The 27,704-nt window shown below is 39.7% G+C and overlaps 1 protein-coding gene across 9 annotated transcripts in view; it reads right to left on the bottom strand.

Moving 5' to 3' along the window:
- Positions 1-27,704, bottom strand: part of ARMH3 (armadillo like helical domain containing 3) — a 219,318-nt gene that overhangs the window by 30,176 nt on the left and 161,438 nt on the right. For all 9 annotated transcript variants that reach the window (XM_023546793.2, XM_064269402.1, XM_023546794.2 and 6 more), the window contains one exon: positions 4,843-4,921. In XM_023546793.2, coding sequence (XP_023402561.1) covers positions 4,843-4,921 — 79 coding nt within the window. The remainder of the gene's footprint in view (positions 1-4,842; positions 4,922-27,704) is intronic.

Here is a 27,704-nt window from a genome sequence, read left to right as displayed (position 1 = left end):
ATCCATCTATCCAATCCCTACCCCTCCTCTTTCAAGGCCCAACTTAATTCTTCTCCCCTCCACATGACCTTTCGTGACCAGCACAATCTGAAGAGATCTGTCTCTCACAGGAACTCACAGATCCTGTTGCTAATACTGGTCAGCTGACAATAAGTTGCCTTAACCCATATTTTGCACTGTTTTGTCCTTTGAGAGCTGCGGCCCTTTATCATACTTCTATATCCCTCAAATGCCTAGCACAGTCTAAGATGCAGAATAGGCACTGAATATTAAAATACTGATAGACGACTGACGGTTGAAAGAGAACACGAGGGGGCCAATCATTTACTTGTTTCCCAATGAGATATTTCAAAGGCATAAAATTGGTCATGAATGTGACTGAGAGCTTAAGAAATCAGGTGCTCAGGGAATGTTTGCCTTGAATCCTACACTGCCATTCCGTACTTTAGATATTCAGGGCTCCAGAGAATCTTCTGTAAAGGTCTGCTATGAAGCCCTCTCCTGCCTAAAAGGGCAATTAGAGCTGATATAAATCAATACTTCATAGCATTTGTAAACCAAAACAAACAGTTTGAAAGGAACTGGAGATCCTCAATGGGCATTTTCGAAAGTCTAACGGCTTAGGTTAACTCAAAGGAGTTAAGCCAGTGATCCTTAAAAAAAACAAAAAAACTTTTTTTTTTTAAGTCAAAGACTGGTTGAAAATCTTATGGACCCTCTTCTAGGGGAAGAAAAAGCACATATGCATAATTTCACACACAATTTCAGGGTGTGCACTAACTCTCTAAAAGTCTATTCTTGAATCTTAGGTCAAGAGCCTGTGAGTTAATTCTGTTCCAGAAATTTCATGGCAGACCTCTTGAGTGTGGATCCATCTCTAATATGATGTAGCCAGTAATAATAGAAAGGCCTTTTGCTAATTAGAAAAGCAGGAACAGGAGGAGAGGGTATATAAAAGAGTTGAGGATAGGACAGGGTAGGGATGTCCTCGAAGCATCAGGACCCAAGCTTTACCCTTGGGGGTCAAGAGTTCCTCTTAAATGCATTCCACCCACATTTATTCAGTACAGGCAAAATGGTCATTGGGATTTATCAGTGAAACCCAGTGTCTTAGTTTCTTAGTGCTACTGTAACAGAAATACCACACGTGGTGGCTTTAAAGAACAGAAATTTGTTTTTTCACAGTTTAGGAGGCTAGAAGTCCAAATTCAAGGCGCTGGCTATAGGCGAAGGCTCTTTCTTTGTTGGCTGTAGGGAGGATCCTTGTCTCAGCTTCTGTAGCCCCAGTGTGCCTTGGTTCCTCAGCAATCTTCACATGGCTTCTATCTTTTCCCACCCTGTGCTACCCCCCATTTGTGCTTGCTTGCTTCTGTGTCTAATCTGCTCTTTTTTGTAACTCAGAAGTGATTACGTTTAGAACACAGCTTACACTGATATGGACTCATTAACATAACAAAGATAACCCTATCCCCAATTGCCCCAGACAGTTTCCAAGGAGGGTCTGGTGGATTCAAACTGCCCACTTTTTGGTTAGCGGCCGTAGCACTTAACCACTACGCCATCAGGGTTTCCAACTAGGACTACACCCACAGGTATAGGAATTAGGGTTCCAACACATTTTTTGAGAAGGCACAATTCAATCTGTCACACCCAGGTTGTGTGACTTAGTTATCTTCCTGGGGGAATGAAAATCAGGGGGCTGACCACTGGTCGGGGAAGGGCTGGAGACCTGAATTTAGGAAGGTTTACAAAGGTGATATGCTGAGGTGGCACTATTTGTGGTCCTCCCTAAAAGGAGAAGGTTACAGGAGGTGAACACAATCAAAGCTAGAGAGGAAGTAGCCTTGGAAAATAAAAGGAATCAAAGTAGATTCAAAGTTCCCTAAGTCAGAAACCACTTAGGCTGCTATGGATTCTAAACCTTCCAATTTGACTTTTTAGCCTCATCTTTTTTGGGAATCGTTATTTCCTGATGATCAAGTTTACCTGGGCATATGGTTGCTTACCAAAAAGCCACGGTGGGGAGAGGGAGGTAAATCTCAGCTGAGGGTGGGCAAGAGCCTTGAAAGACAATTTTTAAAGATGTACTAGAGACAAGCAAAACCTAGTAGGGGATAAACTGGGATAGTTTCACAGTTCTTGGGAAAGCAAGCTGTATCTTCTTCTCATCTTTATTTACAAAGATGTGTCAAATAGGAAAAGAGGTCAAAATGAACAAACTTCATAATCAGCCCCAGACAAAAGGACACATGCATATATGTTATAAAAATGTACGCAGTTTATTAGGCTAGAAAATGCACGACCATTCAGTCACGGTGATGGTATTAACTGATTGAAAAATGCTCTGCCCTCCATGAAGCCAATGAGAATTCAACAGAAAAATGCTATCTATCTTCAGGACATCTGAAAAGAAACCCCAGTGTGAGAGACTGGGCTTTGTTTAATAAGCAATAATGGATTTACAAGCATCACCTCAAATGCCTCAAACGGAGGCTGGAATGTGTCTGGGGCTGTCAGGACTCAAGAATTCACAAATCTCTTGCCAAAAGAAAATGGCACACTGGGCAGGCAGATGTAGCCAAGCCCTCTGTGTCGTCTGCTAACTTACTAAGTGAAATAAACTTCTATTCCTGGTCTTTGGGTTTTATTTTAGGAGTACTTGGGAATTGACTTGGGGATAAAGTTCCTGGTTTTTTTTCTACTGAATCTGCTGCTAACAACTGCAGGGCCCTACTGTGTCCTAAAGCCAGCTCTTTGGGAAGCTGTGAACACTCTTAATATTAAGTGACATTAGCATTAATGTTTATAAGTGAAGGGAGAGAAGTGCTCCAACACATGCTGGAGATTAACCAGGCAGTCAAATACCTCTAATCTGAGAGCACTGAGAATAAAACCAAGTACACCCAAATGCTGTCATTTAATGCCCCTCAAAGTCAGTTGGTGAAGAGAAGCAGCAACTATTTTGAGGGCAGTTTTGAAAAGGGTCCCAGAATAGTATCAACCTCCTCCACCTGCCATGTGAAAAAGATTGTTAAGAGAGGCAATGACTGTATAAAAACTCTACGAGAGCAAGGGTTAGACTTAGGTTATCCACCATGGATCCTCACTACCCAGCACCACGTCTTGAGTACAGCAGGCATATAATTATTTACTAACTAAATAAATCTCCGAGAGTTGCTGTCCCTTCCCCATTCTTGCAGAAGGATGAGTGCTCTCCCTCTCCATCGAAATCGGCTCATCTTTGGCTTGTGGACTCTTCTGGAGAGGCACTTTCGTCACTTCATTTAACTTTGAAAGAAGTTGGAGGAGGGTGAAGACACGTGCTTGCTAATCATCCTTTTCCAGATTGCCTCATGTGCCAGAATGGATTTTTATTGTTGGTCTGTGGCTGCTACTGCTGGAGAATGATTTCAGCCTGACCTTCCCAAGCTGCTGGGGGAAGAATACCGCACGTGGCTGACAGGGAAAATGTGTCTTCCTTTTTTTAAAGCTTCTAGACTAACTAGAGCTCACTGTGGTAGGAAAGTCACCCTTTCTCTCACCATGCAAAACTCAAGATGTTGAATTCTTTTTGCATAAAAATGATATAGTAAAATTGACCTGAACAGGCTTGCCAGGTAAAGGCAGTATCACCAAACACATCACAGATCACAGTGGCATCAAAGAACAGGATTCACGACTGCTCCATAGGCAGAAGAGGAGAAAAGCAAATGAAAGCCATCTATAAAAACAGTTTTAAATGTGAAAATGGATTCTCACAGCTGGGCTCACAAAAGAGAACAAATATGTCACAAAGGGAACAACTGATAGACTAATAGAGTCTATCCATCTGGCTGAGGAAAGAGCCACTGGTAGGAATACTGAGAAGCTTGTCTGATAGGCAAAAGCCTCGGTGTCTCATTGGGGAAGCTGGATAGCTTTTAGGAACATTGGAACACATGGTCACACCATAGCTGGTTGGTGGCCCTGCCAGCAAGAGGCTCAGAAAAGGGTTAAAATGAGATGCATTGGCAAAAAAGGAGAGTAGCGCATATGTGGTCTCCTTACTGGCTTGGAACCTATGCTCGTACCCTCAACTCATGAATACTCTGCTGCCGCCCCGCCCCCCCAACTTGGGAGTAGGATGGGAAGGAAAGGGGATTGTGTGAATAGGATGTTTCATTTTGTGTTTTTTTAAAAAAACAGAACTCAGAGTCTCATTCTGAAATATTAAGTTCACCCCGAGGCCATACTAAAGCCCCATCTGCACTTTTATATAATGCAGAACCAAGTGCAGGCGCTTTGGGAGAAGAGGAAATCAGGCCAGACTCAAGGAAAACAAACATACCACTATATCTGCATCTATAACTCAGTCCATACCACAGGAAAACCTGCTCAGAAATAACTGCAAAGGGAATTCAATTACTAAAGAAAATCTGTCTCAATGAGGGCTCATGCTTTAAAATAAGCCAAACTGCCTCAAATTAAGCCAAACTCAGGGTTTTTCTAATTGGCAGTTTCATCCATTTCTAAGTTCTCATTTATTTTAAAAAATCAAAATGATTCTGCCTAAAATTTAAAAAAGAAATGCATTATCACCCACTATAAAATAAAAGTTCACCAAATTTTCACCTACGTATCTTCTATATAATTAAATGAGCCCATCAGGTAGCACAGAAGGAGAAACCATCACTCTCTATTCAATGCACTATCAGTCAATCCCTTACTAATCTCTCCCAGTAGCCTGGCTCTTGCCGCCCCCGCTGGAAGTCTCAGTCACAGAATCTCAGTGCCATCAGAGAGAAGACAACTGCTTAATCCTAGCCACTAACTAAGGTAACTCTAGGGAGCATAGTGGCTTACCTGCTCCTCTGAAAGCTGGGATATGTGATTCACAGCAGCGTAGGATTCAATTTTGGGGTTAAAATGGTTGATGATGGCTCTGAAACAAAGAATTAACATTACTATAGCACCAGATGGAAGAAGATAAAATCAGTTAAAACAAGGATTGATTACCCTCTGGTTTAGAGTACTGGAGCATGGGAGTGAGTGTTGGAGAGTAAACGCCCTTTTATTGAACCTGAGGAGATCACAAATGAGGGTGAACTGACAACTCTGAAATGGAAAAGGTTTAATAATTTATCAGACAGAGACAGAATCAAGTATGTCTACTCTGCAAATGAACTAGGGAGAAAACTCACAATGACAACAACCAAACCCCCCAAACCACAAGTCCTTTAGACAAGAAATAGGACCCAGGACATCAGGGGGCTGGCTATCCACTAGGGGGCCCTGGTGTTTTAATCAGAAAGAAAAGAAGTTTCCTCTGCTCTGACTTGGGTGAACAGGGCAGTCAGTAAAGTTGGTCCAAATGTAGACTAAACAGTCTCTGAAGAAGCTGAGCATCATCAAAGCGTAGAACCAACCTTCATATTAGTTAGTAAATATGTTTCAAACCAAAAATTTATTTCTAGCCACTCAAACCAAAACCTGAGTGTCATTTTAATCACTCTCTCTCCACCACTCCCTCACATCCAAGGTCAGCAAGTCTTACCAAATCTACCTCTTAAACATCTCTAAAACCTGAAATAAATTTCTCTGAAACCAAGGCCTTGTCATTTCTTGCCTGGTGTAGCAGAAAGAGCAGAGGTTTTAGACTTAAATAACCAAGGTTTGGCAAGAGTCCATGCTGGTATAAAGAAATTATTAAATAAATGAATAAATGGGGAGAAGAGATAAATCTTTCTCACAGAAAAATTTCAAATAATATGTACAAATATCCCCTCCTATATGAGATGAAGTTTAATTCCTCCCACTCCCCCTCCACTCCCACTGAAGGTAGGATAGATCTAGTGACTTATTTCCAAATAGAATAGCAAAAGGGAAAAATAGTAACTTTACAAGAAGCCTAGTAAATACTACCTTAACCAAGTGATGAAGGTTTACCACATCAGCGATGCCATGTAACTCCTGGTATGATCTGGTGAGAAGACCACTTCACCTCTGCTGTATGCTTTCTAAAAACCTATAACCCCAGTCTAATCAAGAGAAAAACATCTGACCAACCCAAATATGGAGACATTCTACTGGATACTTGGCCACTACTTCTCGAGACTGTCAAGGTCATGAAAAACAAGAAAAGATTGAGGAACTGTCACAGACCTGAGACCACTGGGGAAACATGACAACTAAATGCACCATGGTACCCTGGGCTGGATCCTGGAACAGAAAGATTGGAAAAATTGTGAAATCCAAATAAAATCTAGAATTTAGGTAATAGTAATGTATTAATGCCAGTTTCTTAGTTTTGATAAATGTATCATGGTAAAGTGAGGGAACAACTGATAGACTAATAGAGTCTATCCATCTGGCTGTAAATCTAAAATAGTTTATCAAAACATGTGTGTGTGTATGTGTATAAGATAGCACTATAAAGAAATCAAGATTTTCTTTAAATATAGCTTTTTGATAGTAAAGAATTATAGAACCATTTAATCTAACTCAGATAATAAAAATATAAGCCAGAAAAGTGGGGGGAAAAAAAAATCATCGTTTGGAATCCCGATTTGGCCACTTGTTATCCTGAATAATCTTTGGCAAGTTACATGTTCCACCAGAGGAGAAAAGAAGGGATAATAATACCTATCTCAGCACTTAGCACAGTACCTGGGGATATTACATTGTAGGCAAACAATAAATGTTTGTTGAAAGAATGACTAAGTCTTAGAGAATTCTTACAATTATATAATACAGCAACGTCAAACATCTAGCACAATGCCTGGCATACAGCTGGTGATTAATAAATATTCAATGAATGAATAAATCAAATAGGATAGAAATGGGTCAGTAGCAAGAGGAGAGTTCTGGTAACTTACTTTTCCAGAGATTAACAAGAGATGATATCTGCAAGTTAAGGTTGTGGGTTGGTCTAAATCCAAAGCAGAAAAGAATTTTGTGACCAAGTGGTCAAATATTTTCCACATTTAGATAATATTTTTCTCATTCAGAGGCTGACGACATTTGCAGGGATGACCTCAGTCCAACAGCAGAAAGGAAAACCAGGTGCCTAAACCCACTAAGAATATAGGGGAAGCAGGTCTTGAGAGGGCCTGGTCACTGTAAGTGGGAATCCACTCAATGACAACAAACCTAGCAGCAGTACCAACTCAGAGTTAACTCAGGATAGGAATCTGAGTCATAAGGTTTAGCATCTCAGGCCAATAGATGTGAAGGAAAGGAATTAGAACTTAGTTATCTTAGGAAAAGAGAATCTGCACTCTGTAAATGCATCCATTTCATGCTTTTATAGGTTTTTTTTTTTTTTATAGGGCTTCCTTAAATTTCTTAAGTTTTTTGATAAGAAATTAAAAAAAAAAAATCCTATCTCAAACGAACTAGGGCCTTTTACCTAGGTTTGGAGAATACAGAGCTCCAAAGTACTCTAGTGTCTGTCTGGGTGAGCTGGTAGCAGCCGCTGTGGCCTAGTTGGCTGGTAAAATGAAATAACCTCTGGGGATGGAATAGCTGGGAATGCTGTAATTTTGTTCCGTCACTACCTGAGAAGTTACCTCACCAGGAAAGAAAGCAAGCAGCAGAAAAAGAGAGAAAGTAGGTAAAAGGGGTAAAAGGGGAAAGGAAAGAGAAAAAGAAGGGAGAGAGATAAAGAGAGGGTAAGGGAAGCAGGGAGAAAGAGATATGGAAATATGGATGGTTTTATCTTTAAAAAAGTATACTTCCCTTCCTTTCTCACCAGTACATCTACCAAGTGTCAGCTGGGCCTATGGATGCCCTGGTCTTGATATCACAGGGCATCTATGCTGATACTGTCTGGGCAAACTCATCCTGGGGATACGACAGATTTGTCATTCTGGGAATATATTTTTGGAGTGAAGATAAAATTGTCCTCCAACCTGCCCTGTAACATTCTCATCTCAAAGCTTCAGAACTCAGCAGATGATTAAGGTCTCCCACAAGGGACTATTTGGAAACCCGAGGAAGGTAGAATAGTCTACATCTAGCTAGTAACCTCTAACCTAGTACCCATAAAGTACCCTCTGCTTTACTTTTCTTGCTGTTTCTGTTATCTGCAAAACCTGAGTACCGAGCTGATCTACTAGAGCTACCAGGTGCAGGGTATTAAGCCTAAGGGGTAAGGAAAATAGTCTGAGACTTGCTATTTTCTCTTCAGGCTCTTTAGCAAGGAATTTCAGAGGGCTTGGAGGCTCCCCATTAAAGTTCTTAGGACTCTATACTTTTGAAATGGAAATATGAGAGCACAGAAATGACAGAACACTGAAACCAGGCTAAAAAAAAAAAAACAAAACAGGCTAAGCCAGACCAAATGGAAGTGACCAAAGACCTCTCTTTTCCTAGGAGGTCTGGAGGTTACTAGGGCTTTCCTGGGTTGCGCTCCTGCACTACCCACCTGGCCATGGCCCTATAATAGGACTCTTGCCTGACTCAGTGGGAGAAAGATGAGGTCTCAGATTTATGGATGGGGGAGGACAGGAAAAATGACAGTCTCTCTCTCTTCTTTAGCCTTTTCTTCCCACTAATATCACCTCCAAAAGGACTTGCTACATCTCTTTTGGATTTTTTTTTTTTTTGGAGGTGGAGGGATCTCCTGAGAAATTCCAGTAGCAGCTCTCTCATTTTTACTGATCAAAATCCAATAAGTAGCAACTGTCCAGTGCTGAAATCTTAAAATTTGGGTCTCCCAGCAAGGAAGAAATGGCAATTTTTTTCCCCATCAGAAAATGAATGAGCAAAATATTAGTCACTTCCCTTTCTACCCATTCCATCCAAACACCCACTATCCAACAAGGACACAGTTCAGAGAAGGCAGGACACATGTTCTTTAACCCTGACTACCCTGGTAGAAAATGAGATTCAGTAAGAAAAGGTGGTTAACTGAAAGGTCGGTGGTTCAAACCCACCAGCCGCTCCACAGAAGGAAGATGTAGATGTAGCAGTCTGCTTCCATAGAGATTTACAGCTTTGGAAACCCTATAGGGTTGCTGTGAGGTAGAATCAACTGGACAGCAGTGGGTTTGGTTTAAGAGGTCAGGAAGAGGAATACTGCATGAGTATGAGGCTAGAGCAGGTTATCCCTACCAGGTTTGTATTGGATGTTCAACTCACTGTGGGGACCCTGACATTTGGGCAAACTAGACCCCAAGTCAGAGCCAGTCTTCAGCAAAGGAGTGGGACAAAGTTTGTTTCTCATCCTCTCTTTGTACCCTTTACATTGTGGATTAGTGTTTCCTTCTCTTCTAGAAGAAGATCATTCTGAGGTTTCTAAGCTACAAAAGTTCCAACCACAAATGCCACAAATGTAGCCACATGGGTTACCAGCTTCTCAAGCAGAATGGACCTAGCCCTTTGGTCTTTACTAAGAGAAAAACACAAAGAGAGACCTTGCATAGGCCTATGCCACAAAAATAGACACACAAACACTGAACACAGAGACAATATTTGAATGAACAGCTGTGTGGGCGGCAGTGCAGAGGGTCCATTTATGGCTGGGTGGGCTTTACTGCAGAAGCCCTCATCACCTCATTGGAGGAACTACATGGCCTCTCCCGGCCTTGGAGCCACAGGTTCAGTGGCCCAGTCCAGGGAGGTGGGCTATGCACTTTCTCTTTTATTTGGCATCTTGAGATTTTCATCTAATCTCCACCCTTCAGGTAATTTAGCAAAACCTAGCTTGTGCCCTCTAAAAGCTTTTATGATAGAGTATTTTGGTAAAGGAGACTGACTTGAAAGGAAGAAGTGTAGGAAGAGGAAGGCACCAAGAAAATCAACTGGGGAAAACAACAGTCTTTTCAACAAATGGTGCTGGGACAACTGGATATCCGCATGCAAAAGAATGAAGTTAGAGCCCTACCTCACATCATACACGAAAATTAACTCAAAATGGGCCCTAGATCTAAATGTAAAATCTAAAACCTATAAAACATCTAGAAGAAAACATAGGAGTAAATAAATCATCATTACCTTGGGTTAGGCAATGATCAGACATGACATCAAAAGCATAAGTGACAAAAGTAAAAAGGTAGATCATTTGGACTTCATCAAGTTTAAAAACTTTTGTGCTGCAAATGATACCATCAAGAAAGTGAAAAGACAACCCAGAGAACGGGAGAAAATATTTGCAAATCATATATCTGATAAAGAACTTTTAAATAGCTACAATTCAACAACAAAAAGAAAAATAACCCAATTTCAATCCAAAGCAGATAATACAAATAGCCAATACGTCCATGAAAGATGCTTAACATCATTATGAAAATGTAAATCAAAACCACAATGAGATACCACTTCATACCCACTAGGATGGTGATAAACAAAAGGACAATAACATGTGCTGGTGAGGATGTGGAGAAACTGGAACCCTCATACACTGCTGATGGGACTGTATCATGGTTCAGCTACTGTAGAAAATGGTTTGGCAGTTCCTCAAATGTTAAACATGGATTTACCATATGACCCAGCAATTTCATTACTAAATGTATACCCAAAAGAATCAAGAAAATGTCCACACAAAAGCCTATATATCAATATTCATAGCAGAATTATTCATAATAGCCAAAAAGTGGAAACAACTCAAATGTACATCAACTGATATATGGATAAACAAAATGTGGTATAGCCATATAAGGGAATATTATTCAGCCATCAAAAGGAATGAAGTACTGGTACATGTTATACCACAGATAAACCTTTAAAATATTATGCTAAATGAAAGAAGCAAAACACAGAAGACCACATATCATATGATTCTATTTATATGAAATGTCCAGAATAAATTTATAGAGATAGAAAGTAGACTAGTGGTTGCTTAGGGCTGGGGAGGTAAAAAATAAAAAAAAAAAAAAAAAAAAAATTTTTTTTTTTTTTTTGGGAGGTAGGTAGGGGAAAATGAGGATTGACTGCTAATGGGTATGGGGTTTCTTTTAAGAGGGAATGAAATATTCTAAAATTAGATTGTGGTGATGTCAATATACTAAATATACTAAAAAACAATGTCAATATACTAAATATCAATATACTAAATATACTGTCAATATACTAAATATACTAAAAACAATGTCATATACTAATAAACATACTAAAAAACTAAAAATACACTATACTAAAAATATAGTCATACTAAATATACTAAAAAACGATGAATTGTATAAGTGGGCAAATTGCATCATAGGTGCATAAAGCTGTTTTTTTAAAAAAAGTCTTCTCTGAACCCAGCAGTTCTTGAGCAGGCTGCTTTCCCCAGCAACCAACTCCACACAGAATTCACAGATCCTACAGAGCCTGCATATTCTAGAATGCTGGTGGCAGGAGGAAAAGGACTTCACTGAGCCATTAACTGTTTGGGAAATTACAGCAGATGGAGCTTGAGGAACTTCTGAAGAGGCCTCTGTGGTGCAGTACCACAAGGGGTGGCAGTGATGTAGGTGAGACTCTGGCACTAGAAGGCACATGTGCAGGGAGAACGAACTGTGCATACAGGTGGAAGAAGTAACTCCTCGTAACATGCGTGATATCCTTAGATGAAAAGTTCTGCATTTGCCAAAGGACACTGACTTTTGGCTGTTGAACAAAGAAATCTTTGGAATGGGCTGTTAGAATTGGTAGAGGAGAAGGAAGATTTCTTCATCCTCAACAGTTCTACCATTTTTTTTTTTTTTTAGCAATGGCTAGAGCTGCCCACACTACTCTTTGAGAAAGCCATTCATCCAGAACTAGGAAGAGAACTTAAAGAAGCACAGATAGCAAGGCCCAAGGGAAGGAAAAGAAAACTGGAGGCAGAATTTAGTAGGAAACAGGAATATAATTTCTGAAGTTTTCCTGAAGCTGGGACTAAAAGCTCCACAAGAACAGAGACCAGATCTATTTTACTCACCAATATATTGCCAGTCTTTCGGCAAAATGCCTAGCACACTGAGGGATTCAATTTAAAAACTGAAAGAATAATTAAATCTAAGTCTAAAGAAGGTTTTTGTCCAGTCTAACCACAAGTAAGCTTTTGCCTCTGGATGTCCATGATCATCAGTTACTCCCCGAAATATGAAAATAACAATAAAAATGTTTTATCCCCATTCCAGGGGGAGAGATGGCTCAGACATGAACAGTTGTCCCCCAAGAAGAAATACAAGTTGTTGCTGATGACAATTAAGCTTTCTCTAACCTCTTAAGTCATACCAAAGAGGCTAGAGGAAAGCTTTCTGACATTTCTTACTAAAATAATCTAATATTGTCTAAAAGTCAGCCTAGGTTTTTTTTTGAGAGGGGGGAGCATGGGGAGAGGACTAGGGGAGTATGTTGCACGCTGGCACTGGGGCTTCTAATGTTAATGAATTAGAAAGTCCCAAAGGGGAAGGGAAAAAGAAACAGACAATGTTAAGTAAAGGCAAACTACCAAAGCTAGCCACAGTGAGGTATGTCCAAAGCACCTTTCAGGGCAGGAATCTGGACCACCCCCCAATGCAGTCATCAACTTCTGACTTCTGAAGACAGGGGTCACTTACACAAACTGAAGCAAAATGAAGCGGACAGATGGAACAGCAAGGCTGAACCTCAAAGTAGTTAGGGATTTCTTGGTCCATTTTTAACTTATTCTCTCTGACTCATTATTCTGCAAAGCAGCCTCTCTTTTCCCTCGTGTTGGGTGGATGATGGATAAGACACATAGTTAACGCCCAACTTACCAAAGATATGAGTGGAAATGTTACCGTAACAATGTAAACAATATAAAAAAAAATTTTTTTTTTATATAGCTTAGGCAAAATATGAATTCTTTCTCATATCCAATGTGAATCTAAAGAAAACCCTCCAAAGATACAACTTCCATAATCACAGTCACCTCCCACATTTGGAGACATTTAAGAGTCTTCTATGAAACAATAAATAAGTTTCATCCAGAAGCCTAGAACATGGTGATTGTTTCCTTACTAGGATACTTGCAGGAAGTACACTGTCTCTAAAAGTTGCTATGTAAATCCTTCAGATAGAAAAACCACAAAAATTGTTTAGAGGAAAAGTTTCTTTAGCCATTCCATGAAAGGAGGAAATATAACTGGTTAAATTTAACATGGTATATACTAAGAAGATTCATAAAAGTTTTACCCTAAAAAGTCTGATTATAGGTGAATACCTGAAGCTTGATAAAAATAACTTTGGCTCCTAAGTCCCAGCCTCATAAGAACTATAGCGCTGTATTTTCAGATGCTGGTTAGACACGTACACTTGGATATAATGCTTTGGTTTACATGGTTTTCTGCACATGAAATGCTATTTCTCTTTATTACCAAAAAGCCTAAGTCTCATTTTTCCTTGAAGGCCCTGTTAAAGTACCATTGCTTCCCTAAACAATGATATATATAGTGGAAAAAGCAAGGCTGTAGAATCAGTAGACCTGAGTTAAAATTCTGATTCCCCAACTCTGAGAATCAGTTTCTTCAGCTGGTTGGCTTTGCTTTCCAAAGCTTTCCCCTGTGTTTTCCCCCAAAGAAGAAAATTCCTCTAAGGGATTTTTTTTCCCAAGCAGCTTCCCCTTTCCTAGGCCTAAAAGCACAGTCCAATGATCTACACTACAGAGTATATTCTCAGATACCTGGGGATTAAAGATCAGAAAACCATCATATTCACAATTGCGTCTACCTGAGAAACCTTCGAACATACAGGTAAAAGACTGGCTTCTGAGAAGGGATGAAAGTATGACTGAGTGGTACATGGCAGTGGTTAAAACGGTTCATCTGAGGTTGAGTTACTTAATTTTAAACTAACATTTCTTTTCACCTTCAGAATTGCCTCACACACTCCCATTTCATGCAGTAACAAGCTTCCCTCTTCATGGAGTCAATGAATCTTCAGCCCATCCAATTCAACATTAACAACAACAAAAAAAGCAATTTCCCTTGATGCCTGTTAACAGCAGTGCATTACAAGCCTCAGAGACTCTGCTGATTATCATTAAACAAAATAAAGCCTCAAATAAGAAAACCTTCTAACCTTTTCACTTTGAAAGTATCCAGTCAAAACTTTAGTGACTGACCTACTAGGGTTATCCCTCTAACTTATCCCATAAGTACTGAGCCTTAACTTCTTCATGCCAGTTATCCCCTTCCTTATACTACTGCCCCGTGGCCAGTATGTTCTTTTCAGAACCAGAGACATAAAAATGGAACCTTAGTACATAAGGCATTTTGACAACCATCAGGAAGGATGAGCTACTAGCCAGGACATCTAGTTGCTTGCTTTACCCAATGACCCAGTTATGCAAACTGGCCTAAGTAATTACTAAAGAGAACTTGATTTATTTGTACACACAAATTTATTGGTTGAAAGGGGTAGAATGAAGAATGTGTATCACTGACTACACCATAGCAGCCCTCATATTTTAACCTGGGGGATGATTTGAGTTAGCATTCCTCTTGATTTCTAGGTAAGAAATAGATCTGTCACACCAGTAAGTTATTCACCTACTGGACTATGCTTTCATCCAGGCTCTGTACTGGATGGATGAAGAAGGTTCACAATTCATTAAACTGGAGGGAAACAGGAGAGGGTTACTGTGTATGAACTGTATAGCACATGGCCTAAGGGCAGGTGCCTCATTTTCTGTGTACATGACTATACATTCTGGCAGCTGGGCTTTCTACCTTGATGCATGACTTTGCCCAGGGTAGGTTTTCCACCTCATCACCTGCTGGAAATTAAGCAATTGGTTATAGCTACTTTGCTTGAAAAATGAGCTAACTTCTAGTTACTGTGGCCCCAAACCATATATTTAAACCAAGTAGATACTTTGCCTAAGTTATCTCCTCTAGCACTGCCAGAGAGGAATGAAATTTCTCCCTGACATTTTTTCACACCGTTTCCACAGTCACAATGAATGCACCTGGAGAAGAATGAACCACAAAAGTTGACGGAACCACACAAGTCAAATGGATAATCTTCATTTCCATAAAAGACATCATTTAATCCTTAGAAATTTTGTAATTGCAGCTTTCTGTCAATAAGTGACCAGTGGCTCCAAAACTTTCCTAATGATGAAATACCTACAAGGTTAAGCTATCCTTGCTCAGATCCCATACTCTGTTTCAGATTCCCTTACTCTATCTCTGGTGGCAGGTGCTGCTGACAGAGTTCCTAGGGGTTATAAATACAAACCTTTGGTAGCCTTTGGAATCAGTTTGGCCCTCAATTGCCTATCTCCAGAAGTAACGTCCCTCTGTACTCTCAGAGGGGAAACCCTGGTGGCGCATTGGTTAAGTGCTACCGCTGCTACCCAAGAGGTCGGCGATTCAAATCCGCCAGGCGCTCCTTGGAAACTCTATGGGGCAGTTCTACTCTGTCCTGTAGGGTTGCTACGAGTTGGAATCGACTCGACGGCAGTGGGAGTGGTGGATACTCTCAGAAATACCTAGTGAATATAAAGGAACAAAATAAGTCATATGAAAATGTGTAACAGATTTCCTGTTCCACTTCTGGACACAAGAAAAACCTAATCTATACCTAGAAGGAATTTTGCAGCAGTGGAGATTAGCTTAAATCCCCAAGAAGTGACCTAATTTTAATTAATAGTGAACATTCTAATCTCTTGAATATGTGAGAACTTTTTAAAAACTGGCATCATGAGCCAAATGAAGTATTTTAATTACACCTCATTCCCATTAGCCTAATTAATCCATTTATTTTAACACATTTAAATTTTAAACACCTGGGGGCAGGATGGTGAAAAATGAGCAAATGACTAGCTTAGGTTTCTTTTCCTGTCACTGTAAAAATGGAGGGAAATTTAGTGGATCACATGTTAGAGTGGGAAGGGAGGAACATTTTCTGTAGACTCCATACCAGTTAGAGAAAAAGAGTCATATGGATCCCAGACTAAATCAGAAGAGCCATGCATACACTTCAGTGGTGGAGGAGGAACAGGGATCTCATGCTGACAAAGGAGAAAGAAGGCTGTCAATATTTCTGAGTAATCCCGTGTGGGCCATATGGATCATATGCTGGATAGGAGTGGTCCTGATGTTCATACACAGGTGAGAGGAGATGGTGGGCCATATGGATCACATACTGGTTTTCAAGTGCTTCAAGTAAAGATTGAAATTAAAAGACAGAGAAAGAGGTTTATGCTCCACCCCAGAGGGACCTTTTAGAACTCCTTGGGAAAAGCAATCAGTGAGTCTGCCAAAGTAATTAAGCAAGTGAACATTTCCATAAAGCCCACATCAGTTAAGTGAACAGAGATGAATCTTATTACAGTGCACTATCAGCTTCGAGCCTGCAGGTGCTAACCGCTGGAATGTGGCATTACTTGGCCCTAGCTGCTTGCCCACCCACTGTGATGAAGGGCTGTACTCCTCTAGTCAGCTCTGAAAAAGCAGGCTGCTTTCACCTGCTCTGGCAGTGACTTATGTTGCCTTCAAAGAAGCCCCAGCACAAGTGAGTTCCTGTAAGAAGCCCAGGTGTAAATACTGGGGGCAGGTGGTAGAGTTAGCTAGAGAAAGAAGTCTTGAGAGTTAGAAAAGATGGATGTGGGAGAAGGCTGAGGAGCTGGGTAGCAGTTCTGTCAGTAAGGTAAGGAGAATGAGATGGTTTAGCAAATCACCAAGTAAATGAAGAATAAGCCAACTGCTCAAAGTATTGAACCATTTTGCCTAAGTGAAGCTGACAGGATCTCCCTCACTGAAAAGGAAAAAAAAAACTTCATTACAATATCCTTTCTCCTCAAGAAAAGAAAAATTACTGAGCAATGCTGCTTTTCCAATGTTAATGGTGGCCTCAAAGTGAGCTTTACGAATGAGAGTTAGCAGCAAAGCTAACACAGGGTCAGATTTTCTCAACAATCTATCATTGAACAGGATGCTTTCAGGGTGCCTTTCCTAAACCTGCAGGTTGGACTAAATGCCCCTCTTCTGTGCTCCCATGGTACCCTTTGTCTCTCGCCTAGAAATCAAGAGGAAAGTTGACTGTTTGCTAGAGGAAATGGATATTTACAAACTAACCTAAGATTTGCAAATGGCACCTGGAGCACCTTTTGGCCCTATTTCTTTGAAGGTAAGGCAGCTTTGAAAGCAAAAATTAAAGTCTCAAATTGGATGAAGGCCAACCTACTAAGTCAGAGACCTAGACAGCTTTTATTCAACAGAAACTCTCACAAGAGGAAGGCTATCAGAGTCGCTGCTGGGACAAAATAAAAAATCACATAACTAATTTTATGAATTCATCAAAGGACTTGTGTCTATCATTCGGAGGAGTACATAGGTAAGTAGGTAAGGCCCCTGTATTCAGAAATGATAAATTCCTAACTCCTTATAGAAAGGAGATCTTAAAGACATTGCTGGGAGACAGACATGACCAGTCAATTGAGGAAGTGACAGAGAATGGACCTAGTGTGTGACTGAAACTGATGTTGGAGGCCTCACAGTACATGGTGGAGCACGCACTCACACACAAACACTCCTCTCTGGGCCTATAGCAAGACCAAACAAAGAGCGGTGGTAGGAAGTGATTTGCAACCTCACTTTCTACCACTGCTCTTTGTTTGCAACAGGGCCTGCAGTTTCCTTACATTCAAAGGCAGTGGGAGGTGGGAGAAGGAGGGGAGATTAGATGACTACTACTCAGAGCCAAGCAGCGCTGCCTGGAGGGGATTTAATGGGAGGATAAATTTGGGGCCCAATTCTTTGACACCATCTCCAGCAATAGCTAATAAAGCAGGGGGTGAGAGCCAGCTCCAAACATTCATCATAATAGTGCAACAAGATGAACGTCTTTGGGGGAGAGTCTATGAAATTCCGGAGTAAGAAAATGAAGCCCGCATGGAGGGTGAGGCGGTTGGCTCTGGCAGATTGTCTCCATGGGAGGCTGGATATAATTGTTTTATGCTCACAAAGAGGTTATTAGCTTTCTCTTCAAAATACCAGAAATAAGAAATAACACAAAAACTGCTAAAATAAGACAGTGAAAGTTTTTCCCCTCCTGAAAAAGTGATGCTACCAAAAGGAGAAATTTAAAGTGATTACAGAACTTTGTTTATACTATAAGCACCATTTTAGAAAAAGAGAACTTTTATATTCTCTCCTCCTCCCTTACTCTCCACATTGACTGCTTTCTCACATCATCAAGTAACACTCTGTCCCTAGAAGAAAGTGCTATGGCAGCTGAAGCTAAGGATTTGCCAGCACAGCTCATGACTCCTGATAAGTTCGTTTGATAAACATTTGAATATCTACTATGTGTAGGCACTATGCTAGGCAATGGGGGAGGTGAGTCAGATCTGATCCCAGATATCAAGGAGCTTATAGATTAGTGGAAGAGACACACACCATAGATAGATAATGTCATTATGATGTGGTAAGAGCTAAGACCGATGAAGGGTAGACAAAGGGTACCCTGGTAGCACAGAAGAGGAGCAACCTGGGGGTTTAGGAAAGGCATCCTGAAACAAGACAGTGCTTGATCAAAGTCTTGACATGTGAGTTAATTTCATCAGGCAAGGAAAGGTGAAAATGTGTTGGCACATTTTCTTATAGGGACAGAGACTAATACCCAACTTTTACTAAATCCAAACAAAATTTAGTGGATTTACTAATTTCACTCATTTACTAAAAAAAAAGACTAGTTAAGTTAAATTAGGTTCATGCACTCAGTAAACAGCCAGTCAAATTTTCCCAGTAAACCAAAGAGAAAAGTGATAGTTTTCTTTCCCGGGGTCTCATTTTAAATCTTTTCCACCTAAGGGGTAGTAGGATACCCTTTGTGAAAGTCACAAGACCTTTGCTGGCTGGGGACCTGTTTGCACCTATTTGTTCGGTGCTGGCTCAAGGATGCTCATTGAGATAGGCTATGGCAGGTTCCTGTACCTTCTCTCCCCAAACTAAATATAAACACAAAGTAATTGTCTAAATTGAAGATAGGCCTTTCAGTCTCATATGGGAGTGGATGGCACTGAGCTGTGCTGTGCCTGCTCTCTGCAATGTGTCAGTCTCCAGCTGGTGATGCAGCTGCTTCCCTTAAGGCCACACTGAAGACTCTATAGTCTCTGATCTCCACCAAAACACACGGAAGAGACTAAATGGCTCTGCTTTGCAGCTGTCAGTTTTTTATATCACTTTTTTGGGTTCTCTTTGGCTTGTAAGACAAAAATATACATTTGGGAAGGTCCTCAGTGAGAAACACACAAGAGACCTGGGTATGTGGAGAATCTTTAACCCATGAAGAACCTGAGCAAACACCTTACTGCCAAGAGCAGTAGGTATCCAAATACCTACAACAGTGGCACATGAAAGAGCATCAGAACACACAGAGATTCCTTCAGCAAGGCCTTTAGTTTACACAAATGATTGCAACCTACCACTCAGCCAATGAGAGGTTTTTTAAGGTATTCTTAAAATCACTTATAATTCAGTGAATCTGCAAAGATAAAAATAGCATTAATTGCCTTGACTTGTTACTTAAAAAAAAAAAAGAAAGAAAAACAAAGCATAGTGCTATCAATAATTCACTTCAAAGTGGTTTTAGTTGTCTCAAAGTTCCATTTTGGATAATTAAAGCCTTTTGGCTGTCCTCTTGTTACCCTGCAGGGAATTGGAAGTCAGTAAATTCTACTGTGTTGGGATAGCAATTGAGCTCATCATTGAGAAAGCAGGCTCTCTGGTAACAATTCTAAAGCGTACTTCCTGGTTATACTAGGTTAACCCAGGAGCTGTCAAGGCTTTATTTCCTATTGTCTATTTAAGATTTGAAAGAGACTTTTATAGTGGGTGTTATGGATTGAATTGTGTCTCCCAAAAATGTGTGTCATCTTGGCTAGGCCACAATTCCCAGTATTGTGTGGTTGTCCTCCATTTTGTAATCTGATGTAATTTTCCTATGGTTGTAAATCCTACCTCTGTGATGTTAAGGCAGGATTTGAGGCAGTTATATAAGGAGGCAGGACTCAATTCACAGGATGAGGTTGTATTTTGAGTCAATTCTTTTGAGATATAAAAGAGAGAAGTGAGCAGAGAGGAGAGGGGCCTCATGCCACCAAGAAAGAAGCACTAGGATCAGAGAGCATCCTTTGGACCCGGGGTCCCTGTGTCGAGAAGCTCCTAGGACAAGGAAGGTTGATGACAAAGACCTTCCCCCAGAACTGACAGAGACAGAAAGCCTACCCTGGGAGCTGGTACCCTGAATTTGGGCTTACAGACTCCTACACTGTGAGAGAATAAATACACTTGTGGTATTTCTGTTGCAGCAGTACTAGACAACTAAGACAGCAGAGTTCCACAGACACATTTGGGGAGCGCAATCAGAGCGGGAGCCCTACAAGCACTTCTTAGGCATCTCAATATCTACTTCCTTAGTTTTTTGGTTTTAGCTTAGGGCATCAGGTAAGCTGATGATCCTGGAAGACAAGGGTGAGGATATAAGGTCTTAGACGATATAACCATTCATTCCATCCACCCATTCATTCACTCAAGTATTTACTGCACCATACTGTACTACACTATGAGCAGATTACAGGAGTAAAAAGAGAATGGTCCCCATCCTAGGAGATCACCATCTAGTGATGGACAGACATATAAACAACCATGACACAATGTGATAAATACTGTAAAAGAGAGATGTACCAAGTCCTGTGGCAATGCAGGTGTGAATTATTTTGCCTCAAAGAATCCAGAAAGCTTTTAAAGAAAGTGACATCTGAGCTAGATTTTGAAGCATAAACAGGATTTTTTCTAGGTGAAAAGAGGAGTAGGAAGGCACTCTAGGTAAAAGCAGGTGCAAGGGCACAGAGGTGTGACATTTGAAACTCTGTGGCCAGGTATAATTTAGCCAGAACTTAGGATAGGCGGGAGAGTGACAGCAAATAAGGCTAGAAAGGTAGGCTGGGGTCAGGTGCCAGGCAAAATACTTTGGACATTATTTTATCTTATCAGTGATGCGGACTCAGAGAAGATTTAAAATCTTGATTTTTCTAATGAAATTTTTCAGACATACGAAAAGGTGTAGAAAATAATATATTGAGTGCTTGTGCATCCACCATTCAACTTATGGAAACATTACAACTACCTTTCAAAACCCTCCTTGATTGCATACCTACCTGTCCCTCTCTTCCTAGAGGTAAACACTCCCTGAATTTGGTATTTATCATTCCTATTTTTTTTTTTTTATACACAACTTTATTCTTTCACTAAATTCGAATGTATCTCTCAATAACATATTACTGTTTTTTTGTGTTTTAAACTTATGTGCATGTTATCTTACATGTATTCTGAAACTTACTTTTTCATTCAATATTATATTTGTAAGATTTTATAATGATTTGTGTAGCTCTAGGGCATTTGTTTTCACTATTGTATAATATTCCATTGTGTAAATATACCATAATCTGTTCTCCTGTTGATAGAAATATAGATTGTATTTAACCTTTCTGGTATTACAAACAATGCTGCAATGAATGTTCTTGTTTATATATCCTTGTGGTCATTTGGGAGTTTATTGAGAAAATATAAGTATACATATATATATCTCTCTCACTCCAAAGTGGCTTCAGCATTCCAATAATGGAATCACTGGGTCATACAGTTTGGGCAACTTTTGATTGTATTAGGTATGACCAAACTGCCCTCAAAGTGATGATACCAACACGCATTCCAACAGCAATGTGCCTCTGAATGCCAACTCTAGTGACTGGCAGCACTTAATAGTGGCTGCTATAAGGGAAAGACTGGAGGCAGGGAGAACAGTTAGAAGGCTTTTGTAATATTCCAGGTGAGGGGTTATGAGGCTTTGAACTAAAATGGTGGCAACAGGAATGGAAAAGGAAAATTTACTTGATAAATATTTAAGAGGTAGAATCAAAAGGGCCTAGCGACAGCAATGGGTCAATGGGTTTTTTAGTGACTCACTGGGTGAAGGAGAAAGAATAATCTAAGACAACCTTGAGATTTCTACTTGAGGCAACTGAACAGATAATGCTATCATTAATTGAAGTAGTAAACAGAGGAGAAGAAGCCTGGTAAATTGTGCATAAACCAAACCAAAACAAAAAAAGACCAAACCCATTGCCTTCAAGTTGATTCTGACTCTTAGTGACCCTATAGTAGAACTGCCCCATAGGGTTTCCAACGAGTGGGTGGCTGGTGGATTCGAACTGCCTACCTTTTGGTTAGCAGCTGAGCTCTTAACCACTGCACCACCAAGGCTCCAAGTTGTGCACAGAGGGCAATAAAGCATGCTTTTCAGAAAGTCGAGTTTCAGATACTTGTGGGACTCCTAGGGTAGGGTGTGGAATTCAAGGGACAAGGCCATGCTGGTGGTAAAAACTGGGTGTCAGAATGAAGTTTATTTACCTTGGGAGCTACAAGAATCAGATATGCAGGCTCAAGACAGTTAAGGACAAAATAAAGAGAATGGCACTTTCTACCAGGTAACACTGGTTTCTCTCTTCCAGGAAAAAAAAAGTCAGTTAAGTGCCCCATGATACAACATACCCTCATTTTGAACTAATTCTATATCTGACTTTCTGCCTGTCTAGACTAAAGCCTTCAGCCTAAGGTGGAATAAGCAGGGATGAAAGAAGGCAGTTTCATAACTCTAGACCTCAGAGAGCTATCAAGCTGTGCACTAAATGTCATCACCAAAGGGGAGACGACCCGGCATCCTGTCTAACAAAGGAAACAAGCCTTGGTTCAGTCCCCTCCTACTCAGATACACTTAAACATTTCTGTAATTTGCTATGTGTTTAACCTCTTGCTCTTCCAGATCTATGGAAAGGCACTTTTTTAAGCAAGAAGGAAGTATTCACTGAGAAGTTATGGTGACTACGTCTCCATTCTCTGCCTAATTTCAACAAAGTGTGAATAGAAGCATAGGAACTGGGACAATGGTTGTGATCCACCAGTTTCATCCTTGTGGGCTACATGAATAGTTAGCATCTATTGTACCACACCAGTGCCAGGCCTATTTTTCAGTAGTAACTCATCCTGGAAAATGCAGGGTGAAAAGCCCAGTTATATTCTAATAAAATAATGGACTGAGCTCTTTATTTCTGGAAAGAAAATAGACATAGTAGCTGGGGAAACTAGCCTAAACCAGGCTCATATGCCACACTTCAAACTCTAAGGTAAGTAAGAAGTCAACTCTCCCCACCCCCTGCCCCACAGCATAAGGAATTTTTAGTCAACTTGTCATGTCTAAGAGACCTGGTGGCACAGATGTTATGAGCTCAGCTGTTAACCAAAAGGCCTGCAGTTTGGATCCACCAGCTGCTCCTTGGAAACCTTATAGGGCAGTTCTACTCTGTCCTAAATATATGCTATGAACCATCACCAGTTTATGAAAGACTGAAAGAATTGGAAGACAATGAATATAATGATCCTAAGTTCCTTGGCAATTCATTAGTTGAGTTGTGGAAAAGTTTATAAAGATTTAATATGTTGTTAACTCCAAGTCAAAATTTTCTTGAAACAAAAGGTACGCCAGCCAAATAATCAATATTCGAAGATGTTTTTCTTACCTGTACCACACCACCTGTGAATGAGCTAAATTTGAAGCTCTAAGGAAAAGAAAAGTTTATTTTATGACCTAGCTTGCAAAGTATTTAAGTTGAAATTGTAGCTTTTAATAATGTGATCCAATAATAATTAACACATTTTCTCATGTAAATCAATATGCCAAAGATTTAAATTGTAATTGACAGCATTATAAAAAAACCAAAACAAACCCATTGCCATGAAGTTGATTCCAACTCATAGCAACCCTACAGAACACAGCAGAACTGCTCTATAGAGTTTCCAAGGAGCACCTCGTGGATTCAAACTACAGACCTTTCCGTCAGCAGCCATAGCACTTAACCACTATGCTACCAGGGTTTCCAGCATTATATAAGCTGGCTGTAAATACTACAAGAAAATTTTTAAGTATGCTTACTGCTTTACAATTTATGCCATTTCTTTTTGAATTTGATGTTGACACGAGAGTTAGTGAATTTACTTAACCTACACATAGTTTTGAAACTGATATGGTTTTGCTTCAAATTCAAATGAATTCTTCTAACACAGATGAGCCAGTTTTATCAATGCGGATGCAAATATGATAGGGAAATAATTTTTAAGTACTCAATTCAGTTACTGGAAAACTTTTTTGTATATTTTTTACTGTAGAAAATATGTTTAACATAAAGTTTACACTTTTAACCATTTTTTAAGTGTACAATTCAGTGGTGGTGAGTACATTCACAATGATGTGCAATGATCACCACTACCTATTTCCAGAACTTTTTCATCACCTCAAACATAAACCATATCCCCTTTAAAACAATAACTCTCCATTCTCCCTTTTGCCCCAGTCCCTCGTAACCTCTAGTCTACTTTTTGTCTCTATGAATTTGCCTATTCTAGGCATAAAATTCTCGTAAGTTGGAATTCACTCAATGGCAACAAGTTACAGCTTAGGCATAAAATGGAGCCCTGGTGGCTCAGTGGTGCTAACCAAAAGGTCTGCAATTCAAATCCACCAGCTGTTCCTTGGAGATCCAACAAGGCAGTTCCACTCTGTTCTATAGGGTTGCTATGAGTCGTAATCAACTTGACGGCAATGGGTTCGGTTTTGGGTTTAGTCACAAAATAGTTGCTCTTTGTGTGTGGCTTATTTTACTTAGCACAATGTTTTCAAGGCTCATCCACGTTGCAGCATGTATCAGAACTTCATTACTTACTATGTCTGAATACCATTTCACTGTATGTATGTACCACATTTTTTATATCCATTCATCTGTAGATAGATGAACATTTAGGTTGTTTCCATTTTTTGGCTATTGTTATTCGTGCTACAATGAACAACAGTGTACAAGTATCGGCTTGAGTCCTCATTTTCAATTCTTTTGGGTATGTATCTAGAAATGGAACTGCTGGGTGTCTTACCACAAGTGGGTGGCTTTAACAAAGAGAAATTTGTTCTCTCACAGCCTAGGAGGCTAGAAGTCCAAATTCATGGCGCCAGCTCCAGGGCAAGGCTTTCTATCTCTGTTGGCTCTGGAGGAAGGTCCTTGTCATCAATCCTGCCCTGGTCTAGGAGCTTCTCACACAGAGACACTGGGTTCAAAGGACAACCTCTACCCCTGGCACGAATTTCTTGGTGGCATGAGGTCCCTATCATCTCGGCTCACTTCTCTCTTTTATATCTCAAAAGAGATTGACTCAAGATACAACCTCATCCTGTAGATTAAGTTCTGCCTCATTAACATAAATGCCTCTAATCTTGCCTCATTAACATCATAGAGGTAGGATTTACAACACAGAGGAAAATGACATCAGATCACAAAAGGGTACATAACAACAAAATACTAGGAATCATGGCCTAGCCAAGTTGATACTTTTTGGGGGACACAATTCAATCCATAAAACTGGGTCATACAGTAATTCTATGTTCAACTTTTTGAGGAACCACCAAACTGCTTTTCACAGAGGCTGTACCATTTTACATTTCTACTTAGCAATGCACAAGGGTTCTAATTTCTCCACATCCTCACCAACACTTGTTATTTTCCTTTTTCAAAATAATACCCACACTAGTAGGTATGAAGTGGTATATCATTGCTTTTTTCCTCCCAATATTTTCTTATGAAAAATTTTAAACGTACAAAGAAGTTGAAAGAAATGTAGGGCAAACACCATACACCCATCACCTAGATTTAGTAATTAACAATCTGTTATATCTGCTTTACCACAAATCCATCCTGGTGGTATAGTGGTTAAGAGCTGTGGCTGTTAACAAAAAGGTCGGCAGTTCAAATCCACTAGGTGCTCCTTGGAAACCCTATGGGGCAGTTATACTCTGTCCTATAGGGCTGCTATGAGTTGGAATCGGCTTGACGCCAATGGGTTTAATAGGTATCTATCCATCAATTCTGGTGGTGTAGTGGTTAAGTGCTACGGCTGCTAACCAAGAGGGCAGCAGTTCGAATCCGCTAGGCGCTCCTTGGAAACTCTATGGGGCAGTTCTACTCTGTCCTATGGGGTCGCTATGAGTTGGAATTGACTCGACGGCAGTGGGTTTGGGACTTTTTTGGTTTATCCATCAATCCATCCTACTTTTTTGGATGCATTTCAGAGTTAAGTTGCAGACTTTAGTATACTTTTCCCCAAAACACTTCATTGTGCATATTATTAGCTATAGTTCAATATTTGTTTATAGTTTTGTTATTTTTTTGTGTGTGGTAAAATGAAATACACAAATCTTAAGTGTACCTTTCAGTGAGTTTTGACAAGTGCATAGGGCTGTGTGATGCAAATTCTTATTAAGATACGGAAATGTCTACTACCTCAAAAAGTTCCCTCATAGTCTTTCAAGTCAACTCTTACTCCTATGCTCAACCCTAAGGCTGATATACTTTCTGTCAGTAAATATTAGATTTTATTTCTTTTTAGAGGTCCATATAACTGGAACAACAGAGTATGTATTCTTTTGTATCTACCCATGTTATTACATGTATCAGTAGTCTGTTTCTTTTCATTGCTGAGTAGTATTCCACTGCGTGGGTATATAGAAACTGCATCTATTCTCTGTCAATGGACATTGCAATATATCCTTATTTGCAATATTACACATGAAGCTCTATGAATATTTTGGTACAAGCCTTTTTTGTTGTTACCATTTTAAATATGGGTGCATACATTTAAATTATTCTAATCATTCTTCATCTTTCATAGATATCATTGTAGTTTTGGTTTGCATTTCCTTAATGACTAATGATGTTGAGCATCTTTTCACGTACTTACTGACCATTTTTTGGAGAAATGTCTATTCATGCCCTTTGCCCATTTTTAACTTTTTGTTGTTGTTGAGTTGTAGGAGTTCCTTGTATATTCTTAACATTAAATCCTTATCAGATACATGATTTGTAAATATTTTCTTCCACTCTGTAGGCTATCTTCTCACTCTTTTTGACAGTGTCCTTTAATGTACAAAAGTTTTTGATTTTTATGATACTGGAAAACTTAAGTATGTTTGGGAATAACTTAGATATGTGACTCTACTTTTTTCACCATTCTATGAAATTTAAATACAGGTCTGATATTTTCAACTAAAGTTTACCACCTGAATTGAGATGTGCTTAAGTGTAAAATACCTAATGGACTTCAAAGACTTAGTATAAGAATGTGCAGTATCTCCTTAATAATTTTTATATTGATTATGTGTTGGAATGATAACATTTTGGGTATATTGGGTTAAATAGGATATTATTAAAATTATTTCCACCTTTTTAATGTGGCTAATGTGGCTTCTGAAAAATGTTATTACAGCTGGTAGACCTTTTTGCAAATGTTTCTCCCTTCTACTCCATCTGCACCTCCTATAACTATAATCAGTGAAGGAAATGACTGCAATGATAGGGCCGTGATACATTAAAGACACTAAAGGTTGAAATTCTCTTAAAAATGCCTAGTCCTTGGTGGTAGATTAGACAATTCTGACATATTCATTGGTGAATAAATGTTGTCTTTGACTGACTACTGACACTAACAGAGTTAGAATGGAACTGAACTTCATCCCTGGAATTTACTACCCAGGGAGAATAGCTTCTCCCATCTGTTTCCAAAACTTATCAACTGACAGACAGTCTATCTATTCCCAATGCAATCTTCCAGATTGAACTGAGAGAATAAATATTAAAGATAACATTCAGATTGTGTTCTTCTTTGCTATCATTCACACCATGTACA

The sequence above is a fragment of the Loxodonta africana genome, chromosome 16 (assembly GCF_030014295.1).
Source record: "Loxodonta africana isolate mLoxAfr1 chromosome 16, mLoxAfr1.hap2, whole genome shotgun sequence".
Lineage (NCBI taxonomy): Eukaryota > Metazoa > Chordata > Mammalia > Proboscidea > Elephantidae > Loxodonta > Loxodonta africana.
The sequence above is the reverse complement of the archived record's forward strand: the minus strand, read 5'-3'. Positions and strand labels throughout refer to the sequence as shown.